The sequence below is a fragment of the Talaromyces stipitatus genome, genomic scaffold, assembly GCF_000003125.1.
Source record: "Talaromyces stipitatus ATCC 10500 scf_1105507295541 genomic scaffold, whole genome shotgun sequence".
Lineage (NCBI taxonomy): Eukaryota > Fungi > Ascomycota > Eurotiomycetes > Eurotiales > Trichocomaceae > Talaromyces > Talaromyces stipitatus.
The window spans coordinates 2,265,146-2,290,084 of NW_002990115.1; the positions used below are offsets into that span (position 1 = coordinate 2,265,146).

The following is a 24,939-nucleotide window of genomic DNA, read 5'->3' on the forward strand; positions in this document are numbered from 1 at the left end:
TTTCTTCTCGATATTCTTCAATTTTTTTCTTTTTTTGTCTCGTTCATTCGTTGCTGACTTTCCCTGAAAGTACTCTCGAAGGTCTTGGAGTTACTATTCTAATGAGCTGATACTCATATGAGGCGACCTAATGGCAACGATGCAGTCGGAAACAGGTTCATTTCGGAGTGAAGTCGTATTTCCACACATTATACGTTCCTAGTTATTTAGCCCCTGCTCTCACGAGCTCCCCGAATCTGGTCCCCTCCTTCTCTGCCAACTTGACCGGGTTTCCTACTTCCACAACCTCGCCCGTGTCCATGACAACGACTCTGTCAAAGTCCATGATCATATCCAGGCGATGGCTAACAGCTACAACCGTGTATGCCTTAAACTCGGTTCTGATAATCTCCTGCATAACACGCTCTGTCTCGTGGTCAACACTCGAGCTCACCTCGTCCAATAGCAGGATACCGCTCTCTGAGAAGTCGGCATTGAACCCTAAGCTCCGCGCCCGGGTACGTCGTCTCAGTAACGCACGTCCAAGGGACATTAGTTGCCGTTGTCCCGCGCTTAAACTTCCTGCACTCATTGCTGCATCTAGGCCACCCCGTTCCTGGACGAAACGCCACATATCTACAGCCGCGAGGACATTCTGGCACTCTTCTGCCGTGGAAGCGTCGAGCGGGTCTAGATTAGTCCTAAATGTTGAGCCGTCCGGCAAGAACACGGCTTCTTGTGGTACTGCTATTATACGCTGCCGTAACGCAGATCGAGAGATGCGACGGAGCGGGATACCATCAATAACTGCATGCTCTGCAGTTTCCGAGACCGGGTCCAGGAGCTTGAGCAGCAGGGCGATGAGGCTGGACTTGCCACTGCCAGTACGGCCACAGATGGCCACTTTCTCCCCTGAGTTGATCCTCAGGTTAACTTTGCGGAGGGCTAAGTTGGGTGTACTATTGACTTGTTCCTCCCCACTACTAAAGATGTTAGCTTCTTCCGAATAATGTGTCATTTGTGCAGATGAATTCTTACTCGTAACTCGCAGAAACCCCCTTCAATTCTATTAAACCATTTTGCGGCCACTGTTCAGGAGGAACAATATCCTCTTCATCCCTGTCCTCCGGCTTCACGTTTTCGTTGAACGCCTTCAGTCTGGTTACCGCGCCAATAGAAGTCTCTAATCTGGTGTAGAATATGACAATGCCTGAGAGATTCTCACCGAAGTTCATGAGTGTCACTAGAGAAGCACCGATAAACCCGGAGTTGGAGTGTAGTCGAACTGCAAGAGCTGTCAGCACCACTGCCATTATCATGACTACAAGGTCTAGAACCAGGTTCAGCCATTGCTGAATCATGACGAGGAGGTATGCGGGCCGTTGGCTGGAGTTGATTAGTCGAACGTTTTTGTGGATATCATCGGAAAGAAATCCTGGCGCATATACAGTGTCAGTTTCATACCATATATCTAGGATTATCAGTTATGAAATTCGTGGATTGCATGTTACTCACCGAAAGCCCTCAGAGTTGCAATACCCTTGAGAGTGTCGAGGAAATGAGTGCTAGAGAGATATATATCAGTTCGGAAAACACTCGACGGCCAATTGACAGCAGAGACGGGTTGACATACTACAAAGGACTTTTAGCCTCAAGATCTAGCAACCTGAGCTGTCTAGAAGTCCTCAGATAGAACTTCTGCAGGATATAAAGTAGGGCACCGAGGAACGGGTAGCTTATGGCCATGTACGGAGACGAAGTAAGTATAACGGCTGCTTCTCCGATTGCTTGAAAAACCTGATGGACGTTAGATTAAACAGCTTGATTCAAACAGTCTCTGAAGGCTGAGGAGAAGCAATATCACTGCAGCTTGCTTATGGGAGTAAACGTACACTGGACATGGTATTCAATAGAGCATTTGGCAGCTCTGTATCTATAAGATTCAGGTCCTGTGAAAATAGATTGGTGATGACACCAGTATCTGTGGTTGTGAAGAAGCGTAGCGGAGCTCGGATGAGTGTTTGCAAAGCATCTTGATGGAGATTTGCACCAGCTCTGCTCACAGAGACGATGATGATCGCGATGGCAAATAGGAAGAGCGATATCATGGCACATATCTGAAACAGAGCATATATCCCAGCGTAGTAGGCATAAGTGTGAGCTGGATGCTCCGAATAAGCGTCATCAGACCAGTATTTGAGCCCTGCAGAAAGATGTTGTTTAGTCGTGTCTCTGATAGGCGGCCTCCCTTGGACCCGGCCTCGAATCGACTGGAGTTGCTGCGCGGATATATATTCTACTCACATATGTTTGGGAAGGTTGAGAAGAAACCCCATAGAGCTGCCAAAAACAGACTACATGCTGCCAGAAACCAACCCATGCTCTTGAAATAATGTATGTATACCGTTTTATCGCCAACTTGCCGTGAACTATCGGTGTCAGGCTCAGAAGATGATATATTGATAGTTGTCGTGCGAAGTAGTTGTGAGTTCACTTCTCGAATGCCTTTCATGGAAGTTGATTTATCGGATGAAGCACTACTGTCAAGAGATCCGCTCAATCCTAGACGTTTAATATATCCTTGACGGGCGACTAACTCGTCATAGCTACCTTGTTCAAGAATGGTGCCGTCTCCTAGTGCTATAATGTAATCCGCCGCAGGTAGGTGCTTGATACTATGGGTGCACAACACGACGGTGCAACGCCTTCGCCTGAGTAGTCCATTTGAACCGAAGACTTGCCGGAAGACTTGCTCCTCAGTGTCCGCATCTAAGCCGCTGAAGACATCGTCCAGAACCAAAAGATCGGATTGCAAATACAGGGCACGTGCGAGAGAAACTCGTTGTTTCTGGCCTCCAGATAATGTGATGCCATCAGAGCCAATATTCGTTCTGTCTCCCTGTGGAAGTGCCTCAAAGTCAAAGTCCAAGGATGTAGCCTGGATAACTTCCGCATATCTCTCGTAGTTGAATGTGGAGAATCCCACGATGTTGTCTCTGATAGAGCCGTTCCAAAGGAATGCTGTCTGGTCACAGAATCCAACGTGACGAAATCTGTTGCTCAATATAATATTACCGTCACTGAAAGGAATTTCTCCGAGTAGTGCCTTGCAGAGTGTGGATTTTCCCGAACCAACTGGTCCAACGACAATGGTGAGGGAGGCCTTGGGCAACTGGGTATTTATGTTTCGTAGGACGAGCTTATCTGCTTCCCAGCCAAAGTCTCCATTTATTATGATAACTGGGTGCGATTTTTCTAGCTCGGAAGCAGAAGAGACCATTACATTTGCCGGGGCCATTCCCGAGTTTCGTCCAATATCAGCAAGAATTTCGCGGAAGTCATGGCGATCTTCACACTCCAGAAACTCCTGAATTCGGCCTAAACAAGCTAGGCCCGAGAGAAGCGACGGGACTGACTGGAAGATTTGAGAGAGCGGGTTCGTTAACAGCAAAAGCCAAGAGAGACTCGTAAATATCCTCGAAACATCCAATGTCCGTTGAGCAAATGCAAATGTTAGCGGCGGACTTATTAGCATTGGAAAGAAACCGAAGAGAGCCGCAATGATGAGTATTCGGCGGAATTGGGTTGCTGAAGCTAGCTCTTCTACACGAAGCCTTTGCACAAAGTCACCAACTGCACCAGAGAGGCCAGATATTTTCAAATTTTTCATGTTAGCAATGACTGTAGCAGTCAGACCAACCCGCTTCTGGACTCCTGCCATCCAGTCCCTTTGCGAGTCACCAGTGAATTTCATGAGAATTGCCAAACCGATGGAGCATAATGTGACGACCCCCATTGGCGCGACAAATACCACGCCAAGTTGATTATACAACATCCAACTAGCTACGCCGGCCTGGATAACGCTCGCCCACATGTCATGCAAGGTTCTGAAGCCCATGTCGATTCGCTCTATGTCGGTACTCATTAAGGTCAGCGCAGCGCTGTCATCGCCAGACCCGGTTCGAGCTTTAATGGCCTTTTGGAAGATCTCAGTGACTAAGATCGACCTTGTCATGGCACGCATTCGATGATGAAAGTACCTATACGTAGATTAGAAGGGTAAAATTCACATTTCTTCTGGGATAATTGCCGCATACCAGTAGAGAGCTGTAGAAACGGCAATTCCTAAGTAAATTAGTACACTGGCGCCGATGAAGCCATACCCAAAATTAACGTCGGGTTTAGACTGCATTAGGTAATCCAATAGCTTCTCAATGTAGAATGGTTGGGAGAAGGTGAACCCAAGTAGCGCAAGGCGTGGGGGTATAGGGACTAAAAGGGGTACTTTCAACGTGCGCATAAGCACTTTCAGAAGACCAAATTTGTCGCCCTTTAGTTTCGTGTAGTCTATATTCTCCGAGAACTTTTCGTGCAGTGATTCGGCGCTCAAAGAGCTATCAAGCGGGTACAGGTCCTTTATAGCTAATATCTTCTTGTAACCATCTAAGAAGATCTTGTTAAGCCAAAAGAAGACACCAAGAGAGAAGATCCCGCTTGTCTCCTCCGGACTGTGCTCTTTTTCGTCCCAATTCACCCATTGTGACTTGCGTTGGGCTTCTAACAGCAATATTCCTACTTTAAGGGCTATAGCCGCAGCGAAGATGCTACTGTAGCTGAGCTCGGGTCTGTCGCCTGATAATAGAAAGAACGTTCTTGCCTGGGTTGCATCCAATAGAAGGGTCAAGAACAGGTAGCTATTCAATAACATAGACGGTCTTGGGCTTTTACTGTGATCAACAAGGCTCAGCACTATCATGAAAAGGGTTGACACAAGCTTGAGGACCGAGGAAGCTATAAAAATAGCCGTGACTTGAAAGGAGCCAACAACGACCAGGATCAGGAGTGAAAGATCAAGGCCAAAATATGTTGTAATTGCGCCCTAATACAGATTGATCAGCGAGCTGTCGGTATTATCGATCGTGTGCATAGCTAGGAGCGTACCAATTTGATCAGTTGAAACACTGGAGCATTCACCACAGTGGGCTTTCGCGCCTGCGATGCGGTCCGCCATAACGATGTGACAATAAACACGACAGATGGTATGATCGAGAAGAATAACTGTTCGAACTGTATATTGAAGTCAAATCGCTGTTCATCCAGCTGGAGTAAGTCGTCCTGTCCTGGAAAGAATGGCATCTTGGATTCCCGGTTGATGATGACTATGATTGCGATGCTGTCTCGGTAGTGGACGAGACCAATTCCAGTCACAGCAGATGGAAACTTTTAGTCCTTCCCGCATGCGATGTTTTTGAAGTGTAGGATTAGATATAGGCAGCTATAATGATCGTATCTTGGAATACCACCTCACTCCACGTGACCACCTTTATCAGCATTAAACTATATGTGACTATGTGTGCGGCTTTTTGATCTAGCTAGTTAGTCCCAACATCATATTTTGTGCAAATATATGTGATTGGCTTAATGGGTTGATAAAGCTGCTAAGCTAAAATGATTTCGGATAGTTAGGTAGCATTGAGGACAGGCAGCAACATTGAATAGAGACAAGCATTCAGTTACCCTGCTTATATAGATAATAAAATACCATCGAATTGATATATTCCAAGGTTGTAGCTTGAATTTAATCTAAATTAATCATTTCTATTCTATTCCATATAGATTTTATTGGTTGTGATGGCTTATGGCGTGATCATAGGTGTAATGACCAGCTAAACCACCAAAGTCGAGTGCAGTAAATTCTGATACTATGAGAAGCATACCTTGATGGCACAAACAAGACAAAAAGAGACGTACTCCCCTCCCAGAATTCATACATCACATCAATAGGGCAACTCTGTCATTGTCAGGGTTTGTAGAAGGTCCGTCAACCTACGGCGGACCTCCATCTCTATCGCATTATTGCTGTTCCGATAGTAGAGCTCGGTGATCTTGTAGACATGTCTGTAACATGAGTATCTGCAAACTCGTTAGTGCGAAAACTTAGTGTAGTCATTAGACACAAAAGCTTACAACAGAGATCTGATAGAGCGGGATTGCGGAAACGACCCGAACTCTGCGAGCAAGGCGTCTGAGGGTGATTCAAATATTTCTGCCAACATAATATCGCCCCACAAGGCACTCCCAAAATCTAATAGTCCACACAATTGCCTCGTGCTGGGATCGAGTAGCACTTCTGATGGACGGCCAAGATTCATGACCACTAATCTAGGAGTGGTAACCTCGTCAAGAACAGCGGACAACCGAGAGACTTCTCTCCGTATCTGATGATATGGAAGATGGATGAACATGTCTTCTGCGTCTCGAAGGACTTCTTCGAAGAGTGTAACAAATGCTTCACGCCAATGTCGGTGCCCCGTTCCTGCAGCTACCTTGCTAAGCGGTCCAAAGGCTGTCGATACCTGTTGGCCAACGGCCTTGATCAGTGATCCGAGCTGTCTATCAACGTCATTAAGATCCTTCGCAGATAGTTGATCTTGCATTTCTGCCAGAGGAATGCCGTCTATGTATTGCCTGACAAGCAATGAAACGCTTGGAGAAGCGTCACGAGATATATGTCGATATAGCCTTGGTATGCAGGGACTGTTGATGGGGGCTAATATAGTGAGGGCTCTCATTTCTGTTTCAAGAGAAGCCCGTTCTCTTCGAAGGAGCGGTATAGCTGGTGGTGGGGACGCTCGGAGGACGAGTTGATGCCCATTTGACAGATTTAAATGATAAACCCGATAAACACGCGAAGAAAGGATTCGTGTACTGCGAAGATAGACGGTAGGTGGGAATAATAGCTGCACCACGTTCCGAAAACAGTTGTCAGACGCGCTGAATCCCATCAGCATATGAGCTGAGAAGCTGACATCGTGTGAGGCTTTACCAAGGGAATGGCCATCGACAACTTCCAGTGAAGGCAACCGCATCGTCATCACACCAGGCTAGAGTGAGATAGGACCACGCAAACTGATGAGGGTGTAGATGCCGGGCTAGACAGGAAACATCATCATCTAATGCCAGGAATGCTCAAAGGCCGAAACCACCTCATGCGATGCGATAGACTGGTCGATCTTTCTCCTGAGGATAGTTGGGGGGACGATTGACTTCCCGTAGGTGAGACCAGCCCTAATAATAAATAACTCATATTATATAACGTCACATCTTGCAGTTGCAGAAAACTGTATCGGTCTGAAATCGGACCCACAGAACCGAGATGTCAAAGCACATTAGAAAAGAGAGCTGTATCGTGTAGATCTCGGTAAACCTCAGGTCTGGCAGACGGAAAACTCAACACTGCAGAACTGCATCACGGCCAACAAACTCAGTTCCATGTACGTACTTAGTGACTGGCTGTGTGGGCCGCGAGAAACTGTTGGTGTTTACTGTTCAGCTCGTCATATGCTGACTAGTATTGGCATTGTCGTTTCGCAACAGCCCTCGAGGCCAGCCAGGCGTCGCTTAGACGGTTGGCAATCTGCTCACGTTGTTGGACTGGAGTGAGTGGCTGCGAGGTCGCTTATGAAGCGAGATATGCGAGCGACCAATGCATAACGGCGATATTCCTTGATCTGGAGAGAAGGTCGTCGTGTGTTAGGAGTCTTGAAGTAGAGCCGGATGGAAGCCACAACTCGTCCGCTCGCTTCCAGGGTTGTCGCTGGCCAATCAGAACCACGGATTGGCGAGATGGCCCGAAATGGCAGGAGGTCTCTGTTGCAGCGACCCGATTGGTTCTCAGAATTCGGATAACTTCTATACTATATCCAAGAGCATAGACGACGATGGCATCAATTGATAGTCCCATTGCTCTGCACGCATATGCGAGTATATGTGGATGGGCTGACTCGGATATCTTCGAGCGAATGAGATCCTTTTCGAAATGGGACATGGATCAGATCATCAAAAATACAAACCAGGGGTCTACAAGAAGGCTTCTTCAGACATAAAGTATCCCATAGGATCCTACTCAACTATTTATATTGGCTTGAAGTATGTTCAAGAATTGAAGCAGGTTCAGAAACAGTCATCTCCGTCTCTCAATGGTTATAGTAACCAGTGCAGTAGTTGATGATAATATCGTTACCGTTGAGATAAGGCAGTACAAGCATATCGCTATTCAGAACCATATTGGCGATGTTTTGAGTTTGCTGCTCTCTTCAACTGACCACTACCACATAGTTAGTGTCAGTCCAATAGGTGATGTCTAGGATTCCCGCGGAGAAGATCCAATTCCTTCCCTCTTGTGCAGTATGCACGATGACGCTGCGATGGACAGGGTTATTGTTCTCGTAGCTTGACGGAATGGTTGCGCTCTGCCTCATTCTCATTCATGCTGCCGGGTTTTGTTGCGGTTTTGGGGTTGGACTATATATTTCCATCAAATTGAACCGTTTGAGCTTGTCATAATCACTTTCGACGACGCTCATACCAATCAGATTCTATAAAACCGAACATGTCAGTGAGAAAAAAAAGTCTTATGCACAAGCGGCCCGCGGAAGTGATATGCCTACCTGAGCGATCTCAACTAAAATCGTGTAGTCAGGATTCTTGAGATCAACTTTGTGTCCAGGTCCGACGGCTGCTGCAACTGTTTTAATGATGTCGTCCCTGTTGAAGCTGTTGTTGTTGCGAACTGCAGGACGAATCGCAAACTAATCACGGTATATATCATTTAGCCTGGGATCTGCAGAAACCCCAGAAGGATGACCAATATAGAGCTAGCCCCCCCATGCTAGTAGTACCAGAAGGGGCATCAAAACCAAGGCAGAAATTGAATATAGACTGACCTTCTTGGGTCCAGCGTCTCCATGGAAGTAAGGCTCTAAGACCTCCTTGGCGAATGCAGCCAAATCCACACTCAAAACTTTTCGGATTTGAGTGATTGGAGTCATGCGCTTGATCCATCGAGTTTTTCTCTCCTCCGGGTTGGCTTTTGCTTCTTCGCATATGTCGTGGACGAGCTTCACCGGATCTATGGATTTATCGACCCGGTAGAAAACCACTAACAAATATCAACATCATTTCATGTCCAGAGGAAAGTCCATCCCAGTGGAGATCGCAGGTGATGGCTTACTGCAAGGCATGTTCGCAGTGACTTTCTGAAACAATCGAGGCTTGGATGCCTTGGGTTTCAGGCCCTCAACTTCCTTTCTGATTTGAGCCTCAATGTCATCACCAGCATCGCTATCGTCTTCGTTATCGTCTTCACTTTCAATATTCTGACCGGTTGCACCACTGAGATTCTGCTTGCCCAATGACTTCTCATAGTACTGTATTGTTGATTCGTTTCAGTCTCGCTCGTCACGCCACGCGCCCCCTCAACAAAATCCGCCTGGAATGACGAAAAAGCTGACCTCCGTGAATATATCTAGAATTTCTCCAGCACATTTCCCTTCTCGCCCCATATCGCATGTAATGAAAACTCCGGCATCGCCTGACTCGAAAGCGACCTTGTACGCTGGACCGCCCTTCGATTTTTTATAATTGCCGCCGCCCTATAATGGAATTGTGAGTTCAGTGGAAGTAAATCTCAAGGAAGCGCACAAGTAAGACCTTTTTCGGTTTCGAAACCCGATTCGGAGGCCTACTCGCCATCCTTTAGCCCTGGCAACGGAGGTGAAGACTGGATCACGTAGCGCGTTAGCAGATAAGCTATCCAAGAAGAGCCTGGCAAGTGGAGCCTCACAGGGTGTCTGAGACTTGCGGCTCGCCACAAATATTACTCTGATGCTTAGATGCTGAAAAGATATCGAATTTGTGGCGTTAACTCTCTTGTCTGAGTTGTTCGGAGGATAGAAAAAAAATCAAATCGGAAGGTGCGGGGCCATCGTCGCGACTCCTAAGGTTACGGCAAGTAGATCATCAGTCCACCGCCACACCGTTCTGACCCTGGCACTGCATAGTAGTGCCATCGTATGATATGAGCTCCTCCAGAACATGCAACTTGCTTATCGTTCAACAACAACTAACTCAAAGAGTGTTGCGGTGATGGTTGCAGCGTATAGCATCAACGTCTCCTGATGAGCACCCCACTGTCGTCATACGATTGATTACATCATGCTCGCCGAGACAGCAAGAGTATATCTATTGGGCCCTCTGGCACTCTGAGAGTTCTTTCTTTCCACGATTATCACACTATCAAGACTCAATCGATAAAACTTATTCCAGTTATACACAATGTCTTCCGACATCGTAACCAGAGAACTGCAGCAGCCCATCACCGTGGTGGAGTATCTCTACCGTCGTTTGCACGAGGTGGGAGTCCGCTCGGTTCATGGAGTACCTGGTGAGTCCTTAAACGGGGGATATGAATGAAAATCACCGCTAACCGAATTGAATAGGTGATTATAACCTGCTAGCTCTCGATTATCTGCCCAAGTGCGGCTTAGAATGGGTGGGAAATTGCAACGAGCTCAATGCTGGTATGGGAACCAACCTAAAAAGTCGCGGAAAATGTCGAGACTGACGTTTTATGTAGGCTACGCCGCTGATGGCTACGCTCGAGTTAAGGGAATCTCGGCTATGATCACGACATTCGGTGTTGGAGAACTTTCGGCAATCAACGCAATGGCTGGAGCATACTCAGAATTCGTCCCTATCGTCCATATTGTCGGCCAGCCACATACTGCGTCACAGAGAGATGGTATGCTGTTGCACCACACACTCGGTAACGGAAACTACAACGTGTTCGCCGATATGAGCGAACAAGTATCGTGTTCAGTAGCGCGCTTGAATGATCCTCTCAACGCCGCGACATTGATAGACAATGCCATCCGCGAATGCTGGGTTCAAAGCAGACCGGTTTACATCGGTCTACCAACGGACATGGTGCTCAAAAAAGTTGAAGGCAAACGACTCGAGACTCCCCTGGACCTCAACAGGAAGCCAAATGACCCCGAGAAAGAAGAATATGTCGTGAACTTGGTCTTAAGATTATTACACGAGGCAAAGAACCCTGTTATTCTAGTCGATGCTTGTGCCATTCGCCATCGTGTGCTTGAAGAAGTCCATGACCTTGTCCAGAAGTCTGGATTACCGACCTTTGTTGCCCCAATGGGTAAAGGTGCGGTCAATGAGACCCATCCAAACTATGGCGGAGTTTATGCGGGAGACGGATCAAACGCAGGTGTTAGGGAAATAGTGGAGGGATCTGACCTCATCCTCAGTATTGGCGCTATCAAGTCCGACTTCAACACAGCCGGTTTCACGTATCGCATCGGCCAGCTGAATACCATTGACTTCCACAGCTACCTTGTCAGAGTTCGGTATTCAGAATATCCCGGCATCAACATGAAAGGCGTTCTACGAAAGGTTATAGACCGAATGGGAGATTTGAATGTTGGCAAGATCCCCCATGTTTCCAACAAACTCCCCAAAAGTGAAATAGATTCAAAAGACCAAAACATTACGCACGCATGGCTATGGCCCACTGTTGGCCAGTGGCTTCGCGAGAACGACATCTTCATCACAGAGACCGGAACCGCGAACTTTGGCGCCTGGGAGACTCGCTTCCCCAAAGGTGTGACTGCTATTAACCAGATTCTCTGGGGTTCCATTGGGTATTCTGTAGGCGCTTGTCATGGTGCAGCGTTGGCCGCAGAAGACCTCAAGAGTAATCAACGAACTGTTCTCTTCGTTGGTGATGGAAGTTTCCAGCTCACTGCACAGGAAGTGAGCACCATGTTGAGAAAGAAGCTTAAGCCTATCATGTACGCAGGCCCTGATTCCCTCGACCCAATTTGGATTGTATGAGCTAACGAAATAAATAGTTTCGTAATTTGCAACGACGGCTATACCATTGAGAGATACATTCATGGTTGGGATGCGTCTTACAATGATATCCAACCATGGAAGTTCGTTGACATTCCTGCGGCTTTCGGCGGAAAGGCTGGTGAATATCAGACACATCAAATCAAGACCCGAAAAGCACTGTTGGACTTGTTTGCAAACGAGGATTTCTCTTCCAATAAGTGCTTGCAGGTAAGCTTGTTTAATTTCATAGAACCGCCAGTGACATTCGACTAACTTAGTCCAGTTCGTGGAACTATACATGCCTCGTGATGACGCTCCTTTATCACTGAAATCGACCGCGGAGGCCTCAGAGAAAAGGAACCAGAGTGCCTAAAGCGAATAGCGCCAGCTTCTTTCGAGACTGGTTATATTGTGGGGGCGTGGTTAGGTCAAGCTAACATGGGCTGAAAATTCTTTCTTTATTCTCACCTTATGAATAAGTATTGCATTATGACGGGTACTTGGTTGTTTTCCAGTTAGATACATATAGATTATGATATTTAGATTGTTCTCTTCTTTCCAAGTCTATGTCTTTAATCCAGGGGAACTGCGGGCTACGACTGGGCAGCTTTGTCTTATATAAAAATACCCCTGGTTCAGCCAATCAAAACTCTATTCTGGTTACCAATAATATCAGATTTGGCCCAATGGCGCCCTAAGGCTGCAACGGGTTTCACGTGATTCTCGATCATCGACCCACCGCCGAAGCCAGCAGAAAACATGCGACCACTCTATCCTGGCCGTCGATGCAAGTGCCAGCAAACCGTAAAGCTGCCCATCGGCTCCTTAGCACGATATATCCCTGATACAGTTCTGTCATAGAACTTCTGTCAGCTATAGGCTATCTTTATATCAACAAACCTTGTCCTTACGTTCCTCAAAGGGGACCCACCAGCGCCTCCGTGGGTCTTGACTTCGGAGTCTCTTACCGTAGTAACCTTGCTTTGTGGTTGCTGGCAGAACCTTTAAAGACTGGGCTGATCAGATACTCTGCGGAGACCCAATATACTGCGATCAGGCCGACACATTACCTGCTTCACTCCAATTCCACCGAGCGACGTTCGTTGACCGAAACGCTCGACGCGTTCTTTAAATATCGGCCGGCTTTAGCATTGATACCCATTTTATGAGAATTCTAGCGCTGGCAAGGCACCTATATTTTTCTTCGACATCACCGATCATGAAGTTTGCTGCATGGACAGTGTACATTTCTATACATCATCAATTGAGAGCTTCCAATGAGCCAGCTTGAGTCACGTCCTTGAATATGCGACCAACGCCTCTCTAACCGTGATATAAACGAGTTCTGTTATCATGGAACAACGACAACAATATATTCCACCTCCGCCTCCACTATCGCAACCCAACCAGTCTCATATAATCCCTCTACCTCCCCCACCCCCAAGGCCATCGACGCAACAGCATGGTCTAATTCCTCCTCCTCCACCCGGACCGCCGCCTCAATCGGCTTACCCAGGGTCGAATCAATGGCCAGGATGGCGCACACAGAACTTCCCCCCTCCGCCACCTCCTCCTCCCGTGCCTCATCCGTCCCTGATGCCGGCGAACCAAGCCTATCTTCGTCAACAACCCACGCCGTTGTCCATACCGATACTTGCGCCGCCATCTGAGGGGCAACCGCTCACTTCTGCCACTTACATACCATCGAGCGAGACTTTTGGGCCAGGGGTAGGCATCCCGCCGCTCTATGAGAATTATGGACACTCTGTAGCTACAGAGCGGCCACGTCCAAGTGCCACCACATGGGATAGCGCGTCTTCGGATACTTCATATAGAAGAGATGGTAGCATTCCTCCCACTCCATCTCGAAATTTGCCTCCTTCTCTTGTACTTGGAAATGTCAACCACAACAACATGTCTCCGGGACCAGCCACAGCGACATTACAGAATCCTGGCACCGAACCAGTGCGGACCTCAAGCCACAAGCATAATGCCAGCGGTACATCATTTGGCGGTGTGTCCGCTGGAGATGCGGCGGTCCAGTGGCCTCTTGAAAGGGTGGTTAGCTGGCTTGCGAGGAATGGCTTTTCCAAGGATTGGCAGGAGACTTTCAAATCGCTAGAGCTTCAAGGTGCAGACTTCCTGGAGCTTGGCCAAGGCTCGAATGGCCGCGGCAATTTGGGTAAAATGCACCAAGTTGTCTATCCTCAACTAGCAAAGGAGTGCCAAAAGAGCGGGATCGGTTGGGACCAAGCTCGAGAACGTGACGAAGGCAAAAGGATGCGGAAACTGATCCGCCAGATACACGATGATGGGAGTGACGTGGCCACGCTGACAGACCGCCGACGGGAGTCACAGACACTTCCTAGTGCTTCTACTGATGGTGGTGTAGAGAACTCTCCTAACTTGGCCTGGGATTCGCCGTTTCCGCCATTTGCGCCTACGACGATGGAAAATACTTACAGTCACCCTGCTCACCGTCCACCTCCCCCTCAGGTCAACAAGCAGAATGTTCAAGCCCGCCCCGTTACAGCCCCATCAGCGCAAAAACATGACGTTACTGACAGTGACCTGGCTGTAAACCAACGGTCGGAATACTCCAGAAGCGCACTTTCTAATTTAGATGAACATCGAAGGCAAAGTCCTTCTACTAGCGATGGCGGCATGTTTCCAGCGCCGTCGCTCAAAGCTTACGAAGATAGTCCCCAAAGTGGAAGTCCGGCAGCCCAGCATGCCACCCATGTTCAGTCGGGATTAACCTCATCTTCAACTGGAGACCTGACCTCCAGGTTTGAACATCACCGAGGAAATAGCACTGAATCACTCACTGGGCGTGGAAATTCCACTGTCCCTCGGTTTTACGAAAACCGAAAGCAGGCACATGATAATACACGTCTAACACCCCAAGATACTGGCAAGGATCCCGGAAAAGGCTTCTTTCAATTTTTCAAGAAGAAACCCCGCTATCACGATTCGAATCCATCGCCAGAAGATCAGCTTCTGGATTCACCCACAAGCCCTTCATTTATGCGCCACAATGGCTTGAACAGCCCTTTTAACAAGTCATCCTTTAATAATAGCGATTTGTCGCTAGGCGAGCGTCCCTTATCCTCATCCTTCTCTGACTACGAGAGAAGCACAGCTCGACTGAAATCTGCAAAGCAAAGATACGTGATGGCCACTTTAGATGGCTGGAACTATCGCCTGGTGGATGTTACAGATGCTGAAACAGCGGAGAGTCTACGAACAGTAATCTGCCAAAATCTAGGTATCGCTGATTGGCACAACGCCCAAATTGCAGTCACAGAGCCAGGACAAATGGAGCATGAAGATTTTCTCGACGACTCGGTGCTGATTCTTAGCCGTCGCGCGCGAGCGGATCCCTTAGGATCTCTCAAGTTTTATGTGCGCTGCAATCCATCTGTAGATTCCACTGGCTTGGGCGTATCCTTCCCTGATAAGGTCGCATCCTCTCCTATTTCAGCCCATTACCAAGTGCATAGAAAGCCTTTGGAAGACGACGGTGTCCATCGTGGCACTCCACATACCCAAGGAGCGTCCGGCTCGCCTCCTTTAGCTCACCATCTTACAGCGAAAACGAGCTCTGACCAGTCATCACCATCTCTGCATGAAAGTACATTTGGCAACACTAGCTCTGGCGGTGATTCAGCATCGCGACATGAACTCGATGTTGACCGGAAACAGCGTACTTTCTCTAGGTCGAAGCAACCCTCGGAATTACAGCTTCACAAGGAGAATTATAGTGAGAACGGGTATCGAAGCAAGGGTGTCATCGATTTTGACCAACGGCGGATTTCTCCATACGAGGATAAACGGCATGAGGGGCTTGTTCCTCAACGAAAGCCCCCATCTGCGCCCTCTGAGTCGAATACGCTCACCAAAGTCAACTCACTTAGTAAGAGAAGTACTGATCGTCCTCGCTTGCAGACAAGGATTCAGCATCAATCACCTAAATATACATTAATTCAAGAGGAAGAATCACCAGAAACAAGGCTGGCTCCTGTTATTACTGGCACGAGTAGAGCTACCGATCCTTCATATACAAATTCTGAGCAATCACATGTATCCATGTCCGGAACTGTTACGTCTTCCTCCACATCATCGCAGTCTACCATCACTGATACCACCTCTAATACCGTGCGAAGAAATCCATCGACGGCCTCGTTCAGGCCACCACCACTACAAAGTCGCAAATCGTTTGGTCCAGAGTATGACTTTGAAGAAGCCAATGTCACATTCAATGCACCTCGAACACCTCAAATGGAACCCGAAGAATCAGAGGAAGATTCCGATGATGGGTTGTTCGCAGTTCCTCTTTCAACTAAAAAGGATACACAATCTAAGGGCAAGGGACTTAGTTCAGAGGTTACGCCTCTAAAGTCCCAGAAGCCTTCTCTTACAGTTAACACTTCGACAAGATCGACTAAGGGCTTGTCGGTTAGTTTCAAGTCGCCCAACACCAGTGATGAGAGATCTGCTGGTCCTTCGTACCCCAGCTCAGCAGTTATGCCGGCAGATTTGCGCTCAGTATATGAGAAAAGCGGCGCACCCTTCACGGATGATCTATCATCACCGGAGGATGAACGACATGATCGCAGAGACTCGTTTGCGAGAGATGACATCTGGGCCAGTCGACCTCCTGTTGAAGGCGTCATTAATAACCTCGACGATTTCTTCCCCAACATTGACCTCGACGAACCTTACCTTGAGGCTCCAGGCAACTCTCCTCCCAGTTCTCCAGTCAACACAGTCATGAAAGACAAGCCAGGGTCTTCGTTCCCGACGCCGCCGAATAATCCTCATCAGGGATCTGATCAACAAGGGCCCAGCGATCCAAACGCCAGATACTCAGTCGCACAACGCAACATCAACAAGGCAGGAGGGTTGACTCGTATGAAGTCTATACGTGAAGTTGCTAGAGGCGCACAACAAGTTCACAGAAACCGAAGTACTGCAGGCCCAACCAACAAAAAGTCGGGCGATATACTGCGAAGGAAGAGCACAAAGATGTTCGGCGCAAAAATCATGCAAATCAGTCCAAAGCCTGGAAGTCGTTTGAGCCAGTTGAATAGTGTCCCTAAGCGGGAGCAGACATTCCGTATCATTCGAGGTCAGCTTATTGGAAAAGGTACATATGGTAGAGTGTACCTGGGCATGAATGCCGATACGGGAGAGGTTCTTGCTGTGAAACAAGTTGAGGTCAACCCTAGAATAGCTGGTCAGGACAAAGATCGTGTGAAGGAAATGGTTGCCGCCATGGACCAAGAGATCGATACCATGCAGCATCTTGAGCATCCGAATATCGTCCAGTATCTTGGTTGTGAACGTGGTGAGCTGTCTATTTCGATCTATCTAGAGTATATCTCTGGTGGCTCCATCGGCAGCTGTTTACGCAAACATGGCAAGTTCGAAGAGTCGGTTGTCAAGTCACTCACCCGACAGACTCTCATGGGCCTGTCCTATCTTCACGACCAAGGTATCCTGCATCGTGATCTTAAAGCAGACAACATTCTCCTCGATTTAGATGGCACATGCAAAATCTCAGATTTTGGTATATCGAAGAAAACAGATAACATCTACGGCAATGATGCGTCTAACTCGATGCAAGGATCTGTGTTCTGGATGGCCCCGGAAGTTGTGCAATCTCAAGGCCAGGGATACAGTGCCAAGGTGGATATCTGGTCGCTTGGATGCGTGGTTTTGGAAATGTTTGCCGGTCGTAGACCATGGAGTAGGGAAGAAGCGATTGGTGCTATTTTCAAGTTGGGTAGTCTCAGTCAAGCACCGCCAATCCCAGAAGATGTGTCTGTGAATATCAGTCCTGCAGCATTGGCTTTTATGTACGACTGTTTTACAATGTGAGTTATCTAACTGCAAAGCTCTTCTCTTTTTGCTACTTGTTGTTCACGCCCTGCTAACCTAGCATTAGTGACACATTTGATCGTCCAACTGCTGACACCCTTCTCAACCAACATCCTTTCTGTGCTCCAGATCCGAATTTCAACTTTGAAGAGACGGAGTTATATGCCAAGATTCGTGATGTGCTCTAGTACCTTTATGAACCGGCTTTGAGTGTGCTGGATAGTCGTTGCAACGCATGTTTGACTTCGAAGGTCTAATGCATATTGGCGACTTTGGTTTTGTATTGACTTGCATAGCGCATGCTTATCAGTAGATATACAGAATACGATTCCAGAGTATCTTCAAGATCGCCTATAATAAGTATATATAAAGAAGTTATAGTAGCATAGGTAAGGCCCGAACCACCGAAAAGCCTCTTACGATACATCCGAGTCATGGTCTTCGTCATCTTCCTCATTATTGGGAGAACGCAAACCAGCAACGCCAACCCTGAAAACTCCTTCACTCCATTCCTCGAAGGTATCAACATCCCACACAGCATCCTGTCGACCTTTGCCCTTCACATTGGCTGGTACGCCTTTACTTCTAGCCAACGAAGCTGTATAACCTTCATAAAATTCCTCGTAAATTTGTATGACGCGGTCTTGCACTGCACCAACTAGAGTTTCTTTTGTGCGTGTATCTTCCAGATAGTCATCCAGAGCTTTACGTAATAGGGGTACTTCTTCCTCAATGCTGCGGCAAGCAGGACTTATTGCACCTCCATCCGCCATGTTTCCCTTTTCTATGAATTTTGTGGGTAAAGTCGAAGTCATACGAGTAGCGAAATTGTTGGTAAAGTCGTTGATTACCGTCCGCAGTCTGCCGTCAAGTTCGACTTTCGCGTCGAGCATATTTTCGACGACTTTTGGTAAAAGACCACCGCCCACTAGGCGCATAAGATTGCTCGTGTTGAAGAGACCCCCACGTTCGCGAATCTCCCAGAAAGTATTCGTGACTCCAGAGAAATCAAGTGATATGTCGGGTGTGACATACTCAATGTCGAACGCGACGATCTGCTGTTTGAGGATGAGAAGGTGTTTGATCAAGAATAATTGACCGTCCGTAGGAGAATGTTTGTTTGATATCTGTGTGCTTGCTTGGTGGAGTGAGACTGTCGTCTGATGGACAATTTGATGCGCGAGGTCATCAAAAACGGTTGACTAGTCAATGTTTAGAAAGCATTTGAAAATGGGAAAGATCACAAACTCACGTTGACTAGCCTATAGATACGACTGAGCAGCCAAATGGCTTTTCGCAATGTGGGATACCAGGCCTGAAATGTGGCTTGAGTCTCAATGTCCCAAAGAGAGTCTTTTTCTGTTGGAGAATCAGTGTCTTCGTCAACGATCGTAGGGGTCTTTGGCAGCGCGGATCCTTTTCGACCCGACAGAGGAATGCCCTTAGCAGTGGAAGATATTTGTTGAATTCGAGTCGGATAATCCAAGTCCTCTGGCTTTGGACGGTATCTCTCGATTTCGCTACGAAGAATACCTTGCACTTGAAATACCAGACGAGTCTGTGCATCTGCAAGAGCAGGCTGGATCAAGACGGAGAAATCCAGTTGATTTGGATCGTTATATTCTGTCTCATCTTCTGGATCAGACATATAACGAGTTTGTAGCAATGTGCACAATTGGCAGAGTTTGACCAAGTTCGTTTCGTGGATGATCCGAGGCCTCAAATGATCATAAAGAGGCTCACAGATGGACTCTAAGAAATCATATAAGCCTGCTTGACCATGGAACCATTCGCCCCAAAGTTCAAACTCGTCTAGACACACCCCACGTACGTAGCCGATACTGGCTCTAGCGAACGCTACCAAGTCCTTAGAAGTGCTAGGGGCTTGCGCAATGCTAGCGAGCTTTTTTCGCGCTAGTGGGATAATAAGCTTTCCTCGTGTTGCAGCAAAGCTTATGTGTAACTCGTTCATAAGACTTTGATACTCCGCTTCGGTTCCCTGCTCTGGATCAACTGGCGGGACAGCTCTCTTTTGGATCTCTAATCCAGTCTGTTTCATTTCAGCAGCTCCGATGCGGAATTTCGCATACAATAAGGCTGACATTGTGGTGTCATTGAGCTGCTTGTCTGCAATTCTCTTCGATACCCCGGACGCCGTCTCTCGCAGTGCAGCTACAAAGTTTCCACGGATAAGTGTCAACGCACGTGTCAATAGCAACCGGTATCTGGAGCGGTAAGTTTCCGCCTCCTTTTGCTCGGGCTATAAAGCATCATCAGCGGTCGTCCTCCTCCAAAAGTAAATTGTCGAGACACCTACATGAGACTCCATATAATCCAAACACTCGTCAAGTTTTCTCAGCATATCTGAGAAATCACTGTTGCGGACTGTCTTCCCTGCACCTGGAGCATTGAGCTTGCGAGAAGCAGGGTCCAGAAACTCGTAATATACAAGGTTATCCCTAATATCATCTGCCAGGCGAGTATTCTTTGCTTGCGCGGTTAACAGTCCTTCACATTGCTTCTGAAACGTAGATGTCTGCAGGTCGACAGCTTGGAATGATTTGGAGAGGCTCGACAAGAGTTCGAGGGTTGACGACGTATCAGCAAGAAGAGAGTCGAGGTGTACTCTAGAAATTTCGAGTTCGTGGAGACATGATCTGGTCATACGTTAGACGAACTTCTGTAGTCTGGCGACTGTGATCGAACATACTGATATGCTTCGTGACTTGCGTCTAGCAAGTCTTCTTCCACAGTATGGTAACACTTTCCAAATTCCACCTCATCGTTGATCGTAGTAATATCGGCTTCTTCCTCTACCTGAGTGAATTGCACCGGTGCTTTTGCTTTTGCTTTCTTTCGTTGTGTACCTGATGGGTCACTGGGACTCCGGAGACGCCCCGCGGACAGTGCCAGCATTATATGAACTGTGTTTCCCGAAGGAGGCGTGCTTTAGAGAACGCAAATCAATATAGAAAATATGAAATAAAATCAATTATTCATGATCTCCAGTTCAAATTTCCAGTAACCAAAGCTAGACATTTCATTGGATATCTTTGACACTGAGAGGACACTTCCTGTTGTGCATCCAGACTTGCGGAGATCTGAAAGATTCTGCCACCGCCTACGCAGCCAGCTTCAACTTTAAATCTGGATGAAGCCCTTCGAGGAAAGCTAAGACCCTACGTTTCTCAGTGTGAGAACTCAGCAAAATCCCGGATTCAATAACAAGAACCCTGTGCTAATAATGCCTGCAAGCCACGCAAGACAGCCGATCTCGATAGCGATCGGATCCTCGTCACGTTTACTCAGAGCTCGACTTCGCGCACGAAATTTCAGACGAAGCTATAGCCAGCAGACAACGCGCATTGGGGGCTCTCGACGATGGGCCGGACCTGCAGTCGCCCTTCTCGGAACATTTACAGCGGCAACCGCGGCTTACGTTTTGAAAGGTCATCAAGGAACTACAGAAGAGAAACCCTCAAGGCGGTTAGAGAAGGTCACGTTTGAGAAGCCCAAAACCGATGCCTCGGTGACGGAAGAGCGAAATCGCGAGCTCCTCAGTGCTCAGCATGCACAAATAAAGAAGATGTCGGCCAATCCCGGCATCTATATTTGGGGATCTAATAAATATCGTGTCGTGGATCCAGACTCGGAAGAAACAATAATCAAAGAACCACGTCGCTTGCGCTACTTCGAAGGCCAACTTCTCAGAGATATCAAATTGGATCAGACTTCAGGGGCTGCTGTGACTGAAAATGGTGATTTGGTTCAATGGGGCAAAGGATACTCGGAAACCGATTTTCAACCATCTCGGACTCTTACGGGAAAGAATTTGATCAAGATTAGCATGTCACGGGACAGAATTATCGCACTTTCCTCCAATGGAAGCGTATATTCAATTCCAACCTCAAAGATTGATCAGCAGTCAGGTTCAAAGCCGTCCGAAGGTTCCTGGATTCCAGGGTGGTCCTCCAAGGCTCCAATTAGCTATCGACAGCTCGCACCTCTGTTGAGTCTAGGCGAGAAAGTTACGTCAATCACCAGTGGTCTGGAGCATGTTCTATTACTTACTAATGCTGGCCGTGTATTCTCTGCTGCTGCGGCTACCGAGGTTTATCCCTCAAGGGGTCAATTAGGAGTACCCGGTCTAACATGGGCAACTCGACCAAAAGGACCTGTGGATTATTGCCACGAATTGTCAACATTAAAAGATTACAAAATTGTTCAAATAGCAAGTGGTGATTTCCATTCGCTGTTGCTTGATAAAGACGGCCGTGTTTTCAGCTTTGGAGACAACTCCGTCGGACAACTGGGATTTGAGTATGATCCAGCCTTGCCTATGATCGATACCCCGACGCAATTACCTATAAATGGTCTTTACTCAAGCAAAAACTGGTCCGCGCAGGTTACGAGTATCGCCGCAGGCGGTTACACCAGTTTCATTACCATCGATGCAGTGCGAAAGCTTCTTTCAGACGACGCATCAGCACCCGTGAAGCCAGGCGCACTGAGTGTCGATACATGGGCTTTTGGAAGAGGCATTCATGGCGCTCTAGGCAATGGAAAATGGACGCATTTTCAAGACACTCCTAGCAAACTGAAGGCACTCAGTGGTCTCAGCGAATATGACGAGAAGACCCAGAAAGTCCAACCTATCCGACCCGTGCAAATAGCAGTCGGTGCTACCCATGCTGCTGCCGTACTGGGAAATAATACACACTTGACAAATGCGAAGAAATCATCACTCGCTGATATCACATGGGGCCAGGATACATTGTGGTGGGGAGGCAACGAATCTCTCCAGGTTGGAACTGGCAAGCGAAGCAATGTTCCCACTCCGATCCATATACTGCCTCCACCTGACCTAGTGACCTCTACAAACCTCGATGAGGCTCGGTTTCAGGTTATTCCAGGCAAACAACGGATAGAATGTGGCAGGCAGGTTACTGCCGTCTATTCGGTTAAAGCTTAGTTTTGTACGATATCATGTAATATAATCTCACTTCTATGACTCCTTCGTCCGCTTTATAATGAAAGTCTGTTTGCTCTCTGACTATCGTCGATCTTCAAGATCATAAAGTTGTCGCGCATAACATAGAGGCTATTCCCGCTAGCCCTAATTTGTAAGATATACGCATGATGCAAATGATGCAAACAAAGCGTTATCGGCCGTGCACGGACCAACGCTTATCGAAAAATTTCCCTCTGCAAGAAAATAAATCTCAAAGTCAACGTCCATTCATATACAAAGAATTCGGCATAAGCGCTGAGGTGCACAGCTGAACATGCCTCGTGAAAAGCAAAAAAGAGGGCGTCGTGCGCAAGAAAAAGAGAAAAGCGAGGAAAACAAGCGAAAACTTGAAGACGACCACGAGGAGCCAGCACTCAAACGACAACGGCCATCAACAGAGAATCAGCCTGAAGACTACATACCGTTCGACTCTGGGGAACAGGAGACAGATGCGCCAAATGCGGAACAAAATGATACACCCTTTTATGGATTACTCGACTCCGAGGAACAAGAATATTTCTCGAGAGCCGCCGAAGTTCTCGAATTGAATCAGTTTCAGACGGCCGAGGAACAGAGCATTTTCGTCGAGAGTGTATATGAAGAAGCAAAAGGAAAGGAATTGAAGATTGCATGCAGCCAGTCTTGCTCACGTCTTTTGGAGAAAATCATAGCCCTTTCTAACACTGATCAACTTCGACGACTCTTTGGCAAATTCCTTGGACATTTCTTACATCTTATACAACACCGATTTGCGAGCCATTGCTGCGAGACGCTCTTTGTCAAAGTAGCGCCCGCTCTCACTCATAAAACACCCAAGGTCGCGAAGAAGCAGATCATAGAGGAGGAAGAGAACGATGAGCCATCCCTATCACTGGCTGATATGTTTCTACAAGTTATTGCAGAGCTGGAGAGTAATTGGGGTTACTTGATGACAGAAAGGTTCGCCTCTCACACAATTCGCGTTCTCTTGCTTGTTTTGGCAGGTGAGCCGGTGGACTTGTCATCGCATAGCTCGGTTGTTGCAAGCAAGGCGAAAGAGGGAGTCGAAGTGCATCGAGTAGAGGGGAGAGATCAATCTGTGTCCACAAAGCATCACATTGTCCCCGATGCGTTCATGGATGTATTGAAAAAAGTCATGAAGGATATGACCGCTGGGCTGGATGATACTTATCTGCGAGCATTGGCTACTCACCATATCGGTAACCCTGTTTTGCAGCTTCTGGTTTCATTGGAGCTATCCCATTTCGGCAAATCAACCGGCAAAGATCCACGCTCTGTCTTGCGACGATTAATACCGGAGGATACCGTGGAGGAAGGTACACAGAGTGCTATTTTCTTGACTGGTTTGCTATATGATCCGGTAGGGTCAAGATTAGTCGAGACTATTGTGCGCTCTGCACCTGGCAAATTGTTCAAGAATATACACAAAAATATCATTCGTGAGAGGATAGCGTCTCTCTCACGCAATGAGATTGCTTCATATGTCCTGGTCCGCTGTCTGGAGCGAGTTGGTAAAGATGATCTACAAACTGACTTGGAGTTGATTATTCCGGAAATTCCTAATCTCATTGAGAGGTCACGACTTACTGTGCCCAGAGCATTGATTGAGCGCTGCCTCGTTCGGAATATCGACACGGCTCCTCTTGCAAAGGCAGTAGCCGAATCACTTGATAAAGATCCCGCTAGGCGATTACATCAGTTACTTGAATCAAGTACTACAGATGGTTCGACAGGGAGAACATCCCAACCTTCTGAAAACCCCACTCAAGGGAAGCCAAAAGCCGCGTCTCCAGTGCTCCTACACAAATCACTCTTTGTACAAAAAATGCTAGAAGCTCCCGGTGCATTGAGTGAACTTGTTTATTCCGGATTATTAGCGACCTCTACAGACACCACTATAAGCATGGCCTGCAACTCAGTCACGTCGCATGTTCTACAAAAAGCCCTCACAGCTCCTACATCAACTACTCAGTTCCGTCGTCAATTCGTACCTCGATTTTTGGGTCATATGAAGCAACTCGCTCTAGATACGAGTGGATCCCATGTCGTCGATGCCCTCTGGTATGCCTCGAAAGATATATACTTTGTTAAAGAGAGATTAGCGCAAGAACTTGCCGACAGTGAGCATGATCTCCGTGATTCATTCATTGGTCGCGCGGTATGGAAGAATTGGTCAATGGATCTTTATAAGCGACGACGAGGAGAATGGAAAGGAAAGGCAAAGGGGATTGATAACCAAACAGCATTGAATAATGTCGATGAGAAGGCACGGACCAAGTCGAAACTTGACCTTGCCAGGGAGCGGTATGATGCTTCAAAGAAATCTGCTGCCAAAATTGAGGGCGGCAGGACTGGCATTACCATGAAAATTTGAC

At 47.4% G+C, this 24,939-nt stretch overlaps 7 protein-coding genes across 9 annotated transcripts; 3 read left to right on the top strand and 4 right to left on the bottom strand.

Moving 5' to 3' along the window:
* Positions 1-37: 37 nt before the first annotated feature.
* On the bottom strand, positions 38-5,192 carry TSTA_031710 (ABC multidrug transporter, putative). Its single transcript, XM_002480299.1, has 8 exons — positions 4,921-5,192; positions 4,077-4,858; positions 2,284-4,019; positions 1,872-2,182; positions 1,613-1,776; positions 1,495-1,544; positions 1,018-1,414; positions 38-959 (listed from the first exon to the last, which is right to left on the bottom strand). Exons 1-8 carry the CDS (start codon positions 5,113-5,115, stop codon positions 203-205), a joined length of 4,392 nt encoding a protein of 1,463 aa, XP_002480344.1. The 5' UTR covers positions 5,116-5,192; the 3' UTR covers positions 38-202.
* Positions 5,193-5,582: 390 nt separating this feature from the next.
* TSTA_031720 (uncharacterized protein) lies at positions 5,583-6,827 on the bottom strand. Its single transcript, XM_002480300.1, has 2 exons — positions 5,947-6,827; positions 5,583-5,892 (listed from the first exon to the last, which is right to left on the bottom strand). Exons 1-2 carry the CDS (start codon positions 6,768-6,770, stop codon positions 5,757-5,759), a joined length of 960 nt encoding a protein of 319 aa, XP_002480345.1. The 5' UTR covers positions 6,771-6,827; the 3' UTR covers positions 5,583-5,756.
* Positions 6,828-7,856: 1,029 nt separating this feature from the next.
* Positions 7,857-9,905, bottom strand: TSTA_031730 (THUMP domain protein). 3 transcript variants are annotated; one of them, XM_002480301.1, is made up of 7 exons: positions 9,605-9,905; positions 9,472-9,541; positions 9,273-9,413; positions 8,993-9,188; positions 8,706-8,920; positions 8,430-8,570; positions 7,857-8,357 (listed from the first exon to the last, which is right to left on the bottom strand). In XM_002480301.1, exons 2-7 carry the CDS (start codon positions 9,511-9,513, stop codon positions 8,247-8,249), a joined length of 846 nt encoding a protein of 281 aa, XP_002480346.1. In that variant the 5' UTR covers positions 9,514-9,541; positions 9,605-9,905; the 3' UTR covers positions 7,857-8,246. The 3 variants fall into 3 exon arrangements, with proteins under 3 accessions (XP_002480346.1, XP_002480347.1, XP_002480348.1); XM_002480302.1 differs by having other exon boundaries at positions 7,857-8,570; XM_002480303.1 differs by lacking the exons at positions 7,857-8,357; positions 8,430-8,570 and having other exon boundaries at positions 8,626-8,920.
* Positions 9,906-10,045: 140 nt separating this feature from the next.
* TSTA_031740 (pyruvate decarboxylase PdcA, putative) lies at positions 10,046-12,254 on the top strand. The gene is made up of 5 exons (XM_002480304.1): positions 10,046-10,204; positions 10,260-10,340; positions 10,397-11,627; positions 11,688-11,898; positions 11,954-12,254. The coding sequence occupies exons 1-5, from the start codon at positions 10,096-10,098 to the stop codon at positions 12,041-12,043; spliced, it is 1,722 nt and encodes a 573-aa protein (XP_002480349.1). The 5' UTR covers positions 10,046-10,095; the 3' UTR covers positions 12,044-12,254.
* A 769-nt stretch (positions 12,255-13,023) lies between these two features.
* TSTA_031750 (MAP kinase kinase kinase (Bck1), putative) lies at positions 13,024-18,553 on the top strand (the record flags this gene model as incomplete). Its single annotated transcript, XM_002480305.1, has 2 exons — positions 13,024-17,549; positions 17,621-18,553. The coding sequence occupies 2 exons, from the start codon at positions 13,024-13,026 to the stop codon at positions 17,739-17,741; spliced, it is 4,647 nt and encodes a 1,548-aa protein (XP_002480350.1). The 3' UTR covers positions 17,742-18,553.
* Positions 17,970-20,469, bottom strand: TSTA_031760 (Golgi complex component Cog3, putative; the record flags this gene model as incomplete). Its single annotated transcript, XM_002480306.1, has 4 exons — positions 17,970-18,755; positions 18,806-19,813; positions 19,871-20,210; positions 20,264-20,469. The coding sequence occupies 4 exons, from the start codon at positions 20,467-20,469 to the stop codon at positions 17,970-17,972; spliced, it is 2,340 nt and encodes a 779-aa protein (XP_002480351.1).
* A 265-nt stretch (positions 20,470-20,734) lies between these two features.
* TSTA_031770 (rRNA processing protein Nop9, putative) lies at positions 20,735-24,938 on the top strand (the record flags this gene model as incomplete). Its single annotated transcript, XM_002480307.1, has 2 exons — positions 20,735-22,513; positions 22,833-24,938. Exons 1-2 carry the CDS (start codon positions 20,798-20,800, stop codon positions 24,936-24,938), a joined length of 3,822 nt encoding a protein of 1,273 aa, XP_002480352.1. The 5' UTR covers positions 20,735-20,797.
* Between the last annotated feature and the right edge of the window lies 1 nt (position 24,939).